The sequence below is a fragment of the Camelina sativa genome, unplaced genomic scaffold, assembly GCF_000633955.1.
Source record: "Camelina sativa cultivar DH55 unplaced genomic scaffold, Cs unpScaffold00395, whole genome shotgun sequence".
Taxonomy (NCBI): Eukaryota; Viridiplantae; Streptophyta; class Magnoliopsida; order Brassicales; family Brassicaceae; genus Camelina; species Camelina sativa.
This window is the reverse complement of record NW_010921698.1, coordinates 63604-76571: the sequence shown is the minus strand read 5'-3', so window position 1 is coordinate 76571 and position 12968 is coordinate 63604. Positions and strand designations below refer to the sequence as shown.

At 35.1% G+C, this 12968-nt stretch overlaps 3 protein-coding genes across 3 annotated transcripts; 2 read left to right on the top strand and 1 right to left on the bottom strand.

Annotated features, from left to right (window-relative positions):
- Positions 1–419: 419 nt before the first annotated feature.
- On the top strand, positions 420–1787 carry LOC104773013 (uncharacterized protein At5g39570-like). The gene is made up of 2 exons (XM_010497562.2): positions 420–962; positions 1075–1787. Exons 1-2 carry the CDS (start codon positions 513–515, stop codon positions 1537–1539), a joined length of 915 nt encoding a protein of 304 aa, XP_010495864.1. The 5' UTR covers positions 420–512; the 3' UTR covers positions 1540–1787.
- Positions 1788–2331: 544 nt separating this feature from the next.
- LOC104773012 (transmembrane emp24 domain-containing protein p24delta11-like) lies at positions 2332–3470 on the bottom strand. The gene is made up of 4 exons (XM_010497561.1): positions 3199–3470; positions 2895–3104; positions 2713–2789; positions 2332–2486 (listed from the first exon to the last, which is right to left on the bottom strand). The coding sequence occupies exons 1-4, from the start codon at positions 3442–3444 to the stop codon at positions 2342–2344; spliced, it is 678 nt and encodes a 225-aa protein (XP_010495863.1). The 5' UTR covers positions 3445–3470; the 3' UTR covers positions 2332–2341.
- Positions 3471–4474: 1004 nt separating this feature from the next.
- Positions 4475–8093, top strand: LOC104773010 (phosphate transporter PHO1 homolog 9-like). The gene is made up of 13 exons (XM_010497560.1): positions 4475–5141; positions 5222–5480; positions 5553–5601; positions 5689–5760; positions 5843–5972; positions 6058–6178; positions 6245–6503; positions 6582–6686; positions 6765–6809; positions 6900–7052; positions 7327–7605; positions 7704–7843; positions 7944–8093. Exons 1-13 carry the CDS (start codon positions 4475–4477, stop codon positions 8038–8040), a joined length of 2376 nt encoding a protein of 791 aa, XP_010495862.1. The 3' UTR covers positions 8041–8093.
- The last annotated feature ends 4875 nt before the right edge of the window (positions 8094–12968 follow it).

The window sequence follows — 12968 nt, the reverse complement described above, 5'->3', positions numbered from 1 at the left end:
GGGGGGGGGGGGGTTAAATGTACGTAATTATAATATTTTTTCTTCCTATTTATTATTTGAATTTTCTTACAAGTTTCGGCGGAAGAGTATGTTTGGAGACGGTTATAATATTCCATGATCCGAATAAAGTAAAATCGGATCCGCCTGTTTTTATCCCTTTAGATTACGTGTTTGCTCTCGATATAGTTTATTCTTTGTCTTCCTTTTCTTTTCTCTTGGGGGCATTGAATGAAATTTTTTTATTTTTATTTTTTGGTTTTTGCTTTTATACTCCCCAGTTAATAGTTAATAGTATAGATGTAATGTTTGTTAACAACAATCGCACCAGTGTTTTCAGGACAATAAATAAATTTGACTTATGACAAATAAAGATATATCCACGTGACATCCATTGACTTTTCCTTACGTAGTAGTCGCCATGTAAACAGAGGAAACCAAAAATACTCATAACCTTTCGTTTTTCAGAGATCCCAAAAAAAAAAAAGGAGTGAGTACGAACTCTACAAAAAACGATGCCGTATTACACCAACGACGACAATGACGTCGACGATTTCGCAGATTACGATCCGACGCCGTATAGTGGAGGCTACGACATCACCGTAACGTACGGCCGTTCGATTCCGCCGTCCGACGAGACTTGTTACCCTCTCTCGTCTAGGGCCGGCGACGCGTTCGAGTATCAGCGACCTAAATTTTCTCTAAACCACGATCCTCCTGCTTATGAAGACCAAGCTCTTAAGACCGAGTACAGTAGCTACTCCCGACCCGGACCCGGTGGATCTGATTTTGGCCGGAAACCTAATTCTGGATACGGCGGAAGAACGGAGGTTGAGTATGGTCGCAAACCTGATTCCGGATATGGAGGGAGAGCGGAGGTTGAGTATGGCCGGAAAACTGAATCGGAGCATGGATCTTGCTATGGAGGTCACAAGGATGGTGATGAAGAAGGTCACAAAAAACATGTGAGTTTGTGAAATTGTAATTTATATACTCTGCATCTAGATCTCATTGTATGTGAAAATGGTTTGTTTGGATGAGTTTGAAACAAATGGTTTCTTGAAATGTTGGTGGCAGAGTGGGAAGGAGAAGGAGAAGAAGAAAGATGGTAATATCTCTGAAGATGATGAGTTCAAGAAGAAGAAGAAGAAGGAGCATTACAAGGAGGACCATCATGGTGGTGATTATGATGAGAAGAAGAAGAAGAAGAAGGAATATGGTGATGATGAGGATGATGAGAAGAAGAAGAAGAAGAACTATCATGATGATGATGAGGATGATGAGAAGAAGAAGACGAAGAACTATCATGATGATGATGATGATGATGAGAAGAAGAAGAAGAAGAACTATCATGATGATGATGATGATGAGAAGAAGAAGAAGAAGGATCATTCTTATGATGATGATGATGATAAGAAGAAGAAGAAGCACTATGATTATGATGATGACAAAAAGAAGAAGAAGGACCATAAGGACTATGATGATGACAAGAAGAAGAAGAAGAAGGATAAGCACCACGGCCATCGTGATGACGATGACTAAAAAGGCATTCTTGAATTTGGATTGCATTCTTATGACTACTAAATAAGTAACCTAAGCACACTTCTCTCTACGTTTATGTTAATTCTTGTTTTGTTTTTTGCTTCGCATTTGTGCTAACTTCGATAAGACCTCAACAAGTCATATGAAATATGTGTAGTGTGTTTTTTTCTAGCGTGAGAGGACTAAGGCTCTTTTTTGGTGTGTAATACAAAACAGAACCAAATCGAGAACAGAGAATTAAACCACAATCTAACTTGTTTTGAAACAAGAACCACAATCATATTGATATCAATTAAATATTGTCGGCGCTTAGTGACCGTGAAAATACTTTATTTTGGGTGGTCAGCTAAAACACCTACTGAGCTATGCTATAAATTCATTTAACGGTTTTGATTGAATGGAGATTTTTCAGCATTAATGGAGAAAGTTGGATCTTTTAAGTTTTATCTCAACATTATTTGGTTATATATCTCTTCATTCAAACGATGAATGACCATTTATTGAAGTAAATCTTAAACTACATCAGAAACCCTGCTCTACTAGGTTTGTATTTATGTTATATCCTCCTAAATTTTTTAACACTAAAAGACACTGTAATAAATCAATTTCACATGCCTATTATGTAACAAACAGAATAAAAGACCTCAAGATTGGTGGACTCTAGTCTAACAAAATAAAATGCAATTTTTTTCAGTTTCTCAAAATTCAAGATTAAGAAAATAAATTGGTTTAGTAAATAAAATACCAAACCGAAATCACCAAAATCTTTTAAACTTAAAACAGAAGCAACAACATGTTTTGATCATAGGAGCTTTTTCCTTTCCAAGAATGACTTGAGGTGCCATAGTTGTAAACCGGCGACGGACAACGTAACCGCCAACGACAATATACTTAGTGCCGCCATTCTTGAATTCGTTGATCGGTTCAACTCTTGCATTTCACGCTCCCTGTCACACAGTTTCATATTACCCATTATAAACCACAACAAACTGATTTATCATTTTTAGGATCACTATTTCATGTTAATCAAAATTCTCAACAATCTCGCTGGTCTACTGTCTACATCAAACGAAATGCAAGCTCACAACCCAGTTTGCAACAGTTTGAGTGGTATGTTACATATATATATTGGAATAAAATAAAAACTAGTCATTTATAGACTTGTCTATGTACCTCTCTCGGAGCTGAAACATTTCTTCATGTATAGTTTCTGTCACGTCAAGTAACTTCCTCACCTCAACCTCCAGCATCTGGAGATTAACATATTATAAACTTAACAACATAAAGTTATCCACAAAGAAACTATAGTTATGTTTTAAAACACATATATATATATATATATATTGTTATGTTACGTTGATTTGGCCTCTTTTGGCAATGGTGGTCCAATCTTTAGCCTCTACGCCACTTTTCCACTCGAAATCAACCGCGAATTTTGCTACAGGTCTATAACCTGGAGCAACAAAACACGTCATGTAATCCCCGGTTTCATCTGCCGTGAACACGAACTTCCCGGACTCTACATTCTCTGCGTGATGATGGGTTTTCCCTTTTGGGGACGTCACCTAGATATACATATATTTATATACATGAAACGTGATTTCTCCATCAAATGAATCATAGATTATATAATCCTCTCGATTCATAGTTAGTGCTTACAGTGACAAAGAGTTTGTGAGAAGGCGGAAGATGGTGACCTTCGTTTGGATTGACGATGGAATAAGTTCCAACCGTCATGTAATTAAATTTGATATCATCGGAGATACATTTGTGGATACCTGATTCCATATCCAATCTCGTTGATTCTCCTTTTCGCATCATCATCGTCGCCAACGTCATCATTGTAATGATCCATTTTAACGTCGTTGTCATGTGAATCTTACATCTTAATGGTAGCAAATCCATCTTCCAGTTTTTAACAAAAATGAAAATTTGGGATTTGTTAGAAAAAAAAAAAAATATTATGAAGTCTTGTTTTGGTTTTTGTCAAAATTTTCTTACATTTCTTCCGTGTAACAAGGAACTGATGAGTTTAAGTTTAGTTTGCTAAAAAAGGTCAAGGGGACTACCACTTTACACTTGTGGTTACAAATAAACCTCGTCCACGAGTTTTGTGTAATAGACGAGTAATGCAAAAATATTTCACATTTTGTTTGTGAATTTAGATATGGTAATAAAATTAGTTCGACCCATATACCCAAACACTGTAATGAAATTAAGGAACCACTCAATAATTTAATTAAAAAGTTAAAATGAAACGAATATTGCAATTTGGAGTTTTTAAAATTATACTTTAAAAGTAAATTAATATTTTGGGGTAGTCATGGAAGTTTGGATATCCGGTTTAGTTCCGAGTAAATTCCTTCAGTTTCGAGTACTTTGGATAGAGAGATTAGCATTATGAAATTTTAAAAGTTTTGTGTAAATTCGGTACGATTGCTGAATGGACTAAAATATAAGACTAAAATGCTTCGTATAAGACTAAAATATACTAATTTATCCCATTGAATGATTAGTATATTTTCATATTTTCATATTTCTCTGTAAGACCATAACTATGTAATCAACAAGGCTTTTAACGCCCTAAATAAGAACTTTAATTTGTTTCCTTAGCATGCATATTCCTTTCATAGTTTTCCTTTAGCATGCAGTGATTTTATTTCATCTGTTATGATTTTTTTTTTCTATTATTTGCATGAGATGTTTTGTATTTGGAAGGCACAATAAATCTGTTTTTTTTTTCTCCCATTTCTCGTTATAATTTTATTTCTACACACACATATATAGTCTTTGATTACCAGAAAAAAAAAAAAAAAAAAACTTGAATCCATAACCAAAAACAAAGAAGATTAGAGAAACAGAGGATTTTCCCGGAAACAAAAAATTATAATATTTCCGGGAAAAAAAAACAACAACAACCAGATCAAGAAGAAAGATGAAGTTTGGAAGAGAATTCGAAACACAGATGATCCAAGAATGGCGAGAAGCCTACATGGATTACCGTTCTCTCAAATCAATCGTCAAACAGATCCTTCGTTTTCGCTTACAAAAACGTCTTCCTCATCCTCCTCCTCCACCTCCACCCTCGGGAGAAAACGCACCGCTCCAAGCCGAAGGCCAAGAAGGCGGTACAGGCTCCGCGGGGTTATCTAGAAGAATCTCTCTTTACCGCGCATTTAGCGGTCTAACGAACCGAGCTTCTCGCTCTCCTAGAAAATCACACAAGCCTCACAATCCTTTGAGTAGTAAACGACATAACCATCACCATTATCATCTCTTCGACGACGACGAGGAACAAGTCATTTTGATCAACGAAGACGAGTCAGCGAGCTACACCACGACGTTTCTTAGCTCGGCTGAGGAAGGAGGAGAGATTGAGGTTCAGTTTTTCAGGCGGCTCGACGGTGAATTCAACAAGGTCTTGAGGTTTTATAAGCAAAAAGTTGAGAATGTTATGGAGGAAGCTGATGAGCTTAGTAGACAGTTAAATGTTTTGATTGCTCTTAGAATTAAGGTTGAGAATCCTAACGTTCATCTCCCTCCTGACATTAATAGCGTCTCTAGTGCTCCTTCTTCTCCTCATGCAACAGTGAGGACTCCAGGTTTGTTTTAAGAATGCTTAATATCTAACGTTTAAGGTTATAATAATGAAGGTTAATGTGAATGTTTTTTGATATTGTAGCAACTTCACCAATGGATGTGATCAGAGAAGTGGAAGAGACAGAGGATAAGAAAGTGTTTAAACCTGCTCCAGTAGAGATGTTGGATCATATAAAGCTCAAGATCGAGCCTGAGACTCCATTGTCTACTCTTAAATTGATGATCCTCGGTCTTCCTAGTGAGCAAACCTTTAGCAAACCCGAGCTTAAGAGAGCAGAGGAGCTTATGAGCCGTGCTTTTGTTGAGTTCTATCAGAAACTTAGGTTTTTAAAGAGTTATTGGTAAGAAACAACTTTCTAAAAATCCTTACGTTTCTTGAAACCTCTGTTTTCTCATCATTTCTCTCTTTGCAGCTTCTTGAATCAATTGGCGTTTGCAAAGATACTGAAGAAGTATGACAAGGTTTGTAACTTACAAATTGTAAGCTTTTAACTAAGAATCTTGTTTTTTGTTTCTTTATGTTGGGATATATGTGTACTGTTTATGTAGACTACTTCAAGGAATGCATCAAAGCCTTATCTAAATACAGTGGACCACTCGTATTTGGGTAGCTGCGATGAGGTTATAATACATATATTATCACCTCTTCGTTTCTTTTAATTTTGTATACCAGACATATATATAATATCGTTTACATTTTCAGGTCTCGAGGCTCATGTCGAGAGTGGAAGCGACGTTTATTAAGCATTTCGCCAATGGAAATCATAGAGAGGGAATGAAATGTTTAAGGCCTAAAACTAAGAGGGAGAAACACAGAACCACATACTTCCTCGGTACTCTATTCATCTTCTTAGCTTTATTATGAATAGTAAGTTTTAGTATCTCTCTCATAGACTAAGACCTCATCTTTATCTACAGGGTTCTTTTCAGGTTGCGCTGTGGCTCTCGCCATTGCAATAACGGTTCTTGTGCATATTAGAGGCTTAACAAAAAGCGAGGGACGACATCAGTACATGGAGAACATCTTCCCTCTTTACAGGTCCGTTACAAAGTTACATTTAGGTCCAATGAAAGATAGAGCTAAATAACATTTGTTTTTTTGCAGCTTGTTTGGGTTTGTTGCGGTTCATTTGTTTATGTTTGCAGCAGACATATATTTCTGGAGCCGATGCAGAGTAAATTACCCGTTTATCTTCGGGTTCGAGCAAGGGAATGATCTTGGTTATAGAGAAGTCCTACTTGTAGGTTCTGGTCTAGCAGTTTTAACATTCGGAGGAGTCATCTCGAATCTTGACATGGAAATGGATCCGAGAACCAAAAGTTTCAGTGTCATCACGGAGCTAGTTCCTTTGGCTCTTCTCGCTGTAAGTTATGAAAAACAAGATCATTGATACCAATCTTTAACAATACTTTGAAAAGTTTTTTTTTACTTGTGATCGCAGTGCTTGATGATTGCGCTGTTCTGCCCATTCAATATAATATATCGTTCGAGCCGATATTTCTTTGTTGGAAGTGTCTTTCGTTGTCTTTTAAGTCCTCTCTACAAGGTAACGTTCAGTCCAAGTAATAAAAACTTGTAAAAGACGTTACATATATAGTTTGTGAGTATGTTTTTCCTTTGCCAGGTTATTCTCCCGGACTTCTTCCTTGCAGATCAGTTGACAAGTCAGGTAACGAGTTTGCTTGGTTTAGCATCTGGTTGATCTATCTGTTTGCTTCCTTTATAGGAGAACATTAATTTGGTATTGGTTTCTTCACAGGTCCAAACATTCAGAAGCTTATTGTTTTATGTTTGCTACTATGGATGGGGTGGAGATTTCAAGAAACGAACACACACATGCTATGATAGTGAAATTTACAAAGAACTCTACCTTGTCGTTGCCATCATTCCTTACTGGTTCCGCTTCGCTCAGGTACTTGGGAAAAAATTAAAGATCAATACTTTTCTTTATAAACCAGCAACTCTTTTTGTTCCAAAACGTTAAAAATATTTACGTTACATCAACTCCGTGATTCATACTATTTCAAAAACATTAAAATTCTGTAGTTTACATCGAACCCACATCTCTTACTGTACGTTATAAATCCATATTTTAACATCAAATCCTGCTGCTTCGAAAAATTAATTACATGCAAATCTTGACCCTTTCAAAATGTATGAAACTTTGTTTGTTTTTTCTCTTGTAGTCTATAAGGAGGTTGGTGGAGGAGAAAGATAAAACGCACGGCCTTAACGCGCTGAAGTATCTGTCGACTATATTAGCAGTTGCAGCTAGGACAATTTTTGAGATGAAGAGAGGGACATACTGGCTAACGGTGGCTGTAACAACGTCGACCATTGCCACATTGTTCAATACTTATTGGGACATTTTCAAGGATTGGGGTCTCATGAACCGCAACTCCAAGAACCCGTGGCTTCGTGACAAACTCTTAGTTCCTTACAAAAGCATATACTTCATTGTCATGGTAAACCAAAAACAAATAGAAATAAATGCTTATTTTCAGGTTTGAATTATAGCGTTTTCGCGGGATTTCTAACAGCTTGATTGGGATTTGAAATGAAGGCGGTGAATGTAGTGCTGAGGCTGGCATGGATGCAGACGGTTCTTGGGATTAAAGAAGCCCCATTTTTGCATAAAAGAGCTTTGGTTGCTGTTGTTGCATGTTTAGAGATTGTTCGTCGCGGTATTTGGAACTTCTTCAGGTTCGGTGTTAGCATAAAACCTGATTTCAGATATTTTGATCCAAGAAAAAAAAATAGAAACAGAAGATAATGTTGGAGTGATCTTTGTTTTTGCAATCAGGTTGGAGAATGAACATCTGAACAATGTGGGGAAATACAGAGCCTTCAAGTCTGTACCTTTGCCTTTTCAAGAACTTGGAGGAAGTAAGACCGTGTAAATAAAATTTAGTATCCCAAAAACCAAAACAAAGAGAAGCTAAATTCGGATGAATTCCCTACTAATCATACGAAAATTGATTTTTCTTTTTCAGTTTTCAACAAATATAAATTAACCTCTTGGTTTTAACCTTTGTGAATGTAGCAAATTAATGATGAATACATGGAATGTATAATGGGTTTCATTATTTAAACAGTTTATTAAACACATATAATCTGTTAAAATCCTTAAAATATAATTATACAGTAAAACCTCTATAAATTAATACTCTATAAATTAATAAATTTTGCTAGTCCCAAGTCGGGACAATTTAAAGAATAACAAAATTCGATAAGATAATAAGATAATATTTTTTTTTGAAATCCTCATGTAAAATATAGTCCAATAATATCATAAATTAATAATCCTATAAATTTACATATATATACTGATATTGTAAAGTATGTTTCTCTTAAATCTCATATTTATAAAACAATTGTTAGTATGTTTCTCTTAAACCTTATATCTATAAAACAATTGTTATGTTGTATCTTCAAACTATAATGATATAAAATATTTTATAACATTTCATAAATATTTTTTAAAGTGTTCAATTTCTAAATATGCATCATTTACATTTTGATAGTTTGATAGACTATTAAAATACGATAATTGATATTCTTATTCATAAATTTGAGTATTTATGTCATGTGTATAAGTGAATTTGTCTATAATATTTGAATTTATTGTCAATAATATTTTTAAATTATTTCAAAATCAATTCTAATATCATAAAATTTACAACATCCAAAATTCAAATTTTATTTAGCAAAAACTGTCTCAATTCATAACTTTTAAAAAATTAAACAATTAAAAATATATCTATAAATTAATAATTCTTAATTTACACTATAAAATAATAATAATAATAAATTTATAGATAAATAAATATTACTATAAATTAAGAAAATGTCTTGGTCCAAAAATTATTAATTTATAGAGGTTTTATTGTACTAGATATAGACCCGCCGATGTGCAGGTTTAAGGTTTTGTAAATAAAACTAAATTTAATAAAAATATATTAAAAATTATTGTACATTATTTATATTTTGTTGCTATAATACAATGATTTATATCCATATACAAATTTTTTATGTATGTTATCATTAAAAGTGTATTTTTTGCACCTATGTATATTGTATGATACAAATATATTATTTACCACCATCTAGAAAATATCTATATGAAAAAATTAAGTCAACAATTATATGTATCTTTATTTTCACTTTTGCATAGTTTATTTAATCACTAAAATTGTTGGGTCAAAAAATATTTTGAATAAAAAATAAATTACATCAGAATAGTGTATGAGTAACCATCTAGAGAATCTCGGTTCTGCCCTCGTCCTTTATGGAGAGAACCTTGCGTCATGAACCTTTGCCCTGTCTTCTTCCCTTGGGGAGATAACCTTGCGTTCAATCTCCCCCACCTTCTTCTCTTGGGAAGATAACCTTGCGTCCAAAATCTTCCACCAGAGAGAGAACCTTGGCTCTACTCTCCTTCTGTGTAGAGAGAACATGTTCACGTCTTCTAGCTATCTAAAAGTGACTTGCTCCATCAACCAATGAAACTAAAGACCCTTTTTCAACGTCACAAAATTTTTTGATAGTAACTAATGTTAAATTTTCCAATATATTTTTTCGAACGTCACTGTTTGATTTGGCTTCCAAAAAAAGATTTGATCTTTTTGGAGAAGACCCGAATTGATTGTTTGGATTGATTACTTCTGTTTGTGTAGGTTTAGGCATAGGTCCTGATTGGAGTGGACTCCATTGTTATGAAAATTGTTATCTTGCTCATGAGCGTTTAGCCATCATTAACCCAACTTATGGAGACCAACCGCTCTATAGCGAAGACGAGACCATCGTTGTCACGGTATTTAATGTCAATCATGTGTGAACAAATGTAAAATTTTAGACCTTTGTCAATTGTATCATCTGAATAGTAAATCAAATGTGCTCACGATGTCAGGTCAATGGAGAGATATACAACCACAAGGTTTTGTGTGAAAACCTCAAGTCTCATCAATTCCACACTGGTAGCGATTGTGAAGTGATTACACACCTTGTAAGTATGTGTAATTGAGAAAAGACTAAATTGTTGCTTATGGATTACTATCTATTGTACCTTTTTGCTTATTGCCAGTTAGTGAAAATGTAACTGAGCATCTTTATTGTTGCATTTTGGTCTGTCTTGCAGTACGAAGAACATAAAGAATACGTCTTTTTCATACATTCAAAATGAACTAGTGGCTGTTCATTAGATTGTTTCAAGGCAAAGTGAGCAGCTAAGAAAGGCTTGCATAGATTACATGTACATGTAAAGTTTGTCTCTGTTCTTTGTAATGTTAGCTTTATTTTTTTTAAAGACTTGGTGGTACTTATGTAAAACTTATTTTGGTTAATGTAATATTAAGGTTATGTATGTTGATTCTTTTATGAAATATGAATTTAATTAAATAAATTTTGAAAAACAAAATACCATGACATTATATAAAATAGCATTCCATTAAAGCTATAATATAGCTATAGTAGAAACTCCTAACATAGCGACATAGCGTGTAAAATGACTTATAACATTATTTTAAAAAATTAAAAAATTGTGATAACAAACCATTTGGTTACTCCTATGGTAGAGTCTTCTATCATAGCATACTTATATGGCGCTATCGTATGTGTGATACCTACGATAACAGTGACCTAACATAGCGTTTGTGAAAAAGCTATGAATGACATATTATAGCATTTCTCTACTGCTATCAATGTAGATATTTGTTGTAGTGTTATTGATGCGCCAGACGTTCCTCGAACCCTGGTCCCCACCCTTTAACAATCTTCCCACAAGACATGTTGTCACCAATTGATCTATCGGGGCAAGCTAGTGGGGTCCATGGGACGTGTTGTTACATAAAAATTGATTTTTATATGACAACCCGTCCCGTGGACCCCACTAGCCCTCCACTAGTTTGCCCCCCATAGGCTCCAAGCTAGCCCTACATGACATCGATCATAACCCCTCACTGTGGATCTCCAAATCCACTAGTAGGTTATTGGTGCACCCAGACATTCCTCGAACCCTAGTCCCCACCCTTTAACAACCTTCCCACATGGAAAGCTGTCACTAATTGATCATATGACAACCAATCCCGTGGACCCCACTAGCCCCTATGCTAGCTTGCCCCCATAGGCCCTAAGATGTTCCTGCAGGGCATCGATCCTAACCCCTCACTGTGGATATCTAAATCCACCAGTAGGTTATTGGTGCGCCAGGCGTTCCTCGAACCCTGGTCCCCACCCTTTAACAACCTTCCCACAGGACAAGCTGTCACCAATTAACCTGCAGGGCCAGCTTGCCGCCTATGGGGGCAAGCTAGCGGATGGGCTAGTGGGGTCCACGGGACGGTTTGTTACAAATAATAACACCATGAGAAATTTGTTAATTCCAAAAGCCTTAGTTATTATGCCTAAGAAACTTTGTTAATACTTCAAAGTCAAACACTACAAGAAAACACGCGTTTTGCGAGGACGACTTGTGACGGAATACAGCTTTCGCAAATTTGCGGTAGATTTGCGAGGACATTACGAGAAAAGAAAACTCCATAGTAAATCCCTCGCAACATTGCGAGGAAGACAGTCGTTGCAAATCTGCTGCTCATTTGCGAGGCATTTACGACAAATTCGCAGGAAAGGTCACCTTCCTCGCAAATCAATCGCAATATTGCGACGCATTTGCGAAAACAGTATCCATAGCAAGATTGCTATGGACGTGCGAGTGAATTGCGATAGCCATAGCAAATCGATTGCAAAATTAGGAAATTTTTTTTTTATATAAATATTACAAAACTTAATATAATTATTCTGAAATATATTTCAATCTGTTCATAAGGTGAATTATTCTGAAATTCATTACTAATACATTACTATTAATGATTAAAAAGATGATTGGAAAGAGTATGATGAGACATTGGAACTTATAATTTACTTGAAAGTTAATTTTACTAACTTTTAAAATTATTTTGATGGTTTTTATAAATTAAATATACTAGGTTTGCGACATATTTGCAACAGATTTGCTAGATATATAGAAAATGCATCGCAAATCCATCGCAAAACACTAATCGTAGCTATTCCCTCGCAAATGAAAACTTCAAACCCTAACCCCTAAACCCTAAACCCGAAAGACTAATAACATTACTATTAATAATTAAAAAGATAAATCCAAGACTTATAATCATAGATAGGGCATTGTTGGAGAATTATAAAATTTTGGAATATTTGTCTAAATGGAATGAACATGTATATGATATAGTGTAAAAGATAGTTAATGATTGGAGGAAGATGCAAAATTGGACAATTTTGGAAAGTTTGATGATAGAGAAGAGTATGATGAGCTTATAGGACCTTATAATATACTTGCAAGTTCATTTGACTAATTTTTTAAAATTATTTTGATGGTTTTTGTAAATAGATATTCAAGGATTGCAACAAATTTGCGAGTAATTCGCTAGATGCATAGCAAATGCGTCGCAAATCCATTGCAAAACGCTTAAACCATAGCAATTCCTTCTCAAACCCTTCTCCTCCTCTCCTCCTCTCCTCTTCTATCTCCTTCTCGAACCCTTCTCGAACCCTTCTCCTCCTCTTCTCCAAGGTCCGGTTAATCAAGGTCCAGTAAGTCTCCTCCTCTCCTCTTCTATCTCTTTGTTTCGATTCGATTTAGGGTTTTGATTTGGGGTTTCGATTCGATTTAGGGTTTTAATTCGATTTTAGGGTTTTGAATTTGGGGATTCAATTAAGGGTTTAGGGTTATGATTTGATTTGGGTTTTAATTCGATTTTAGGGTTTCGAATTTGGGGATTCAATTTGGGGTTTAGGGATTCAATTTAGGGTT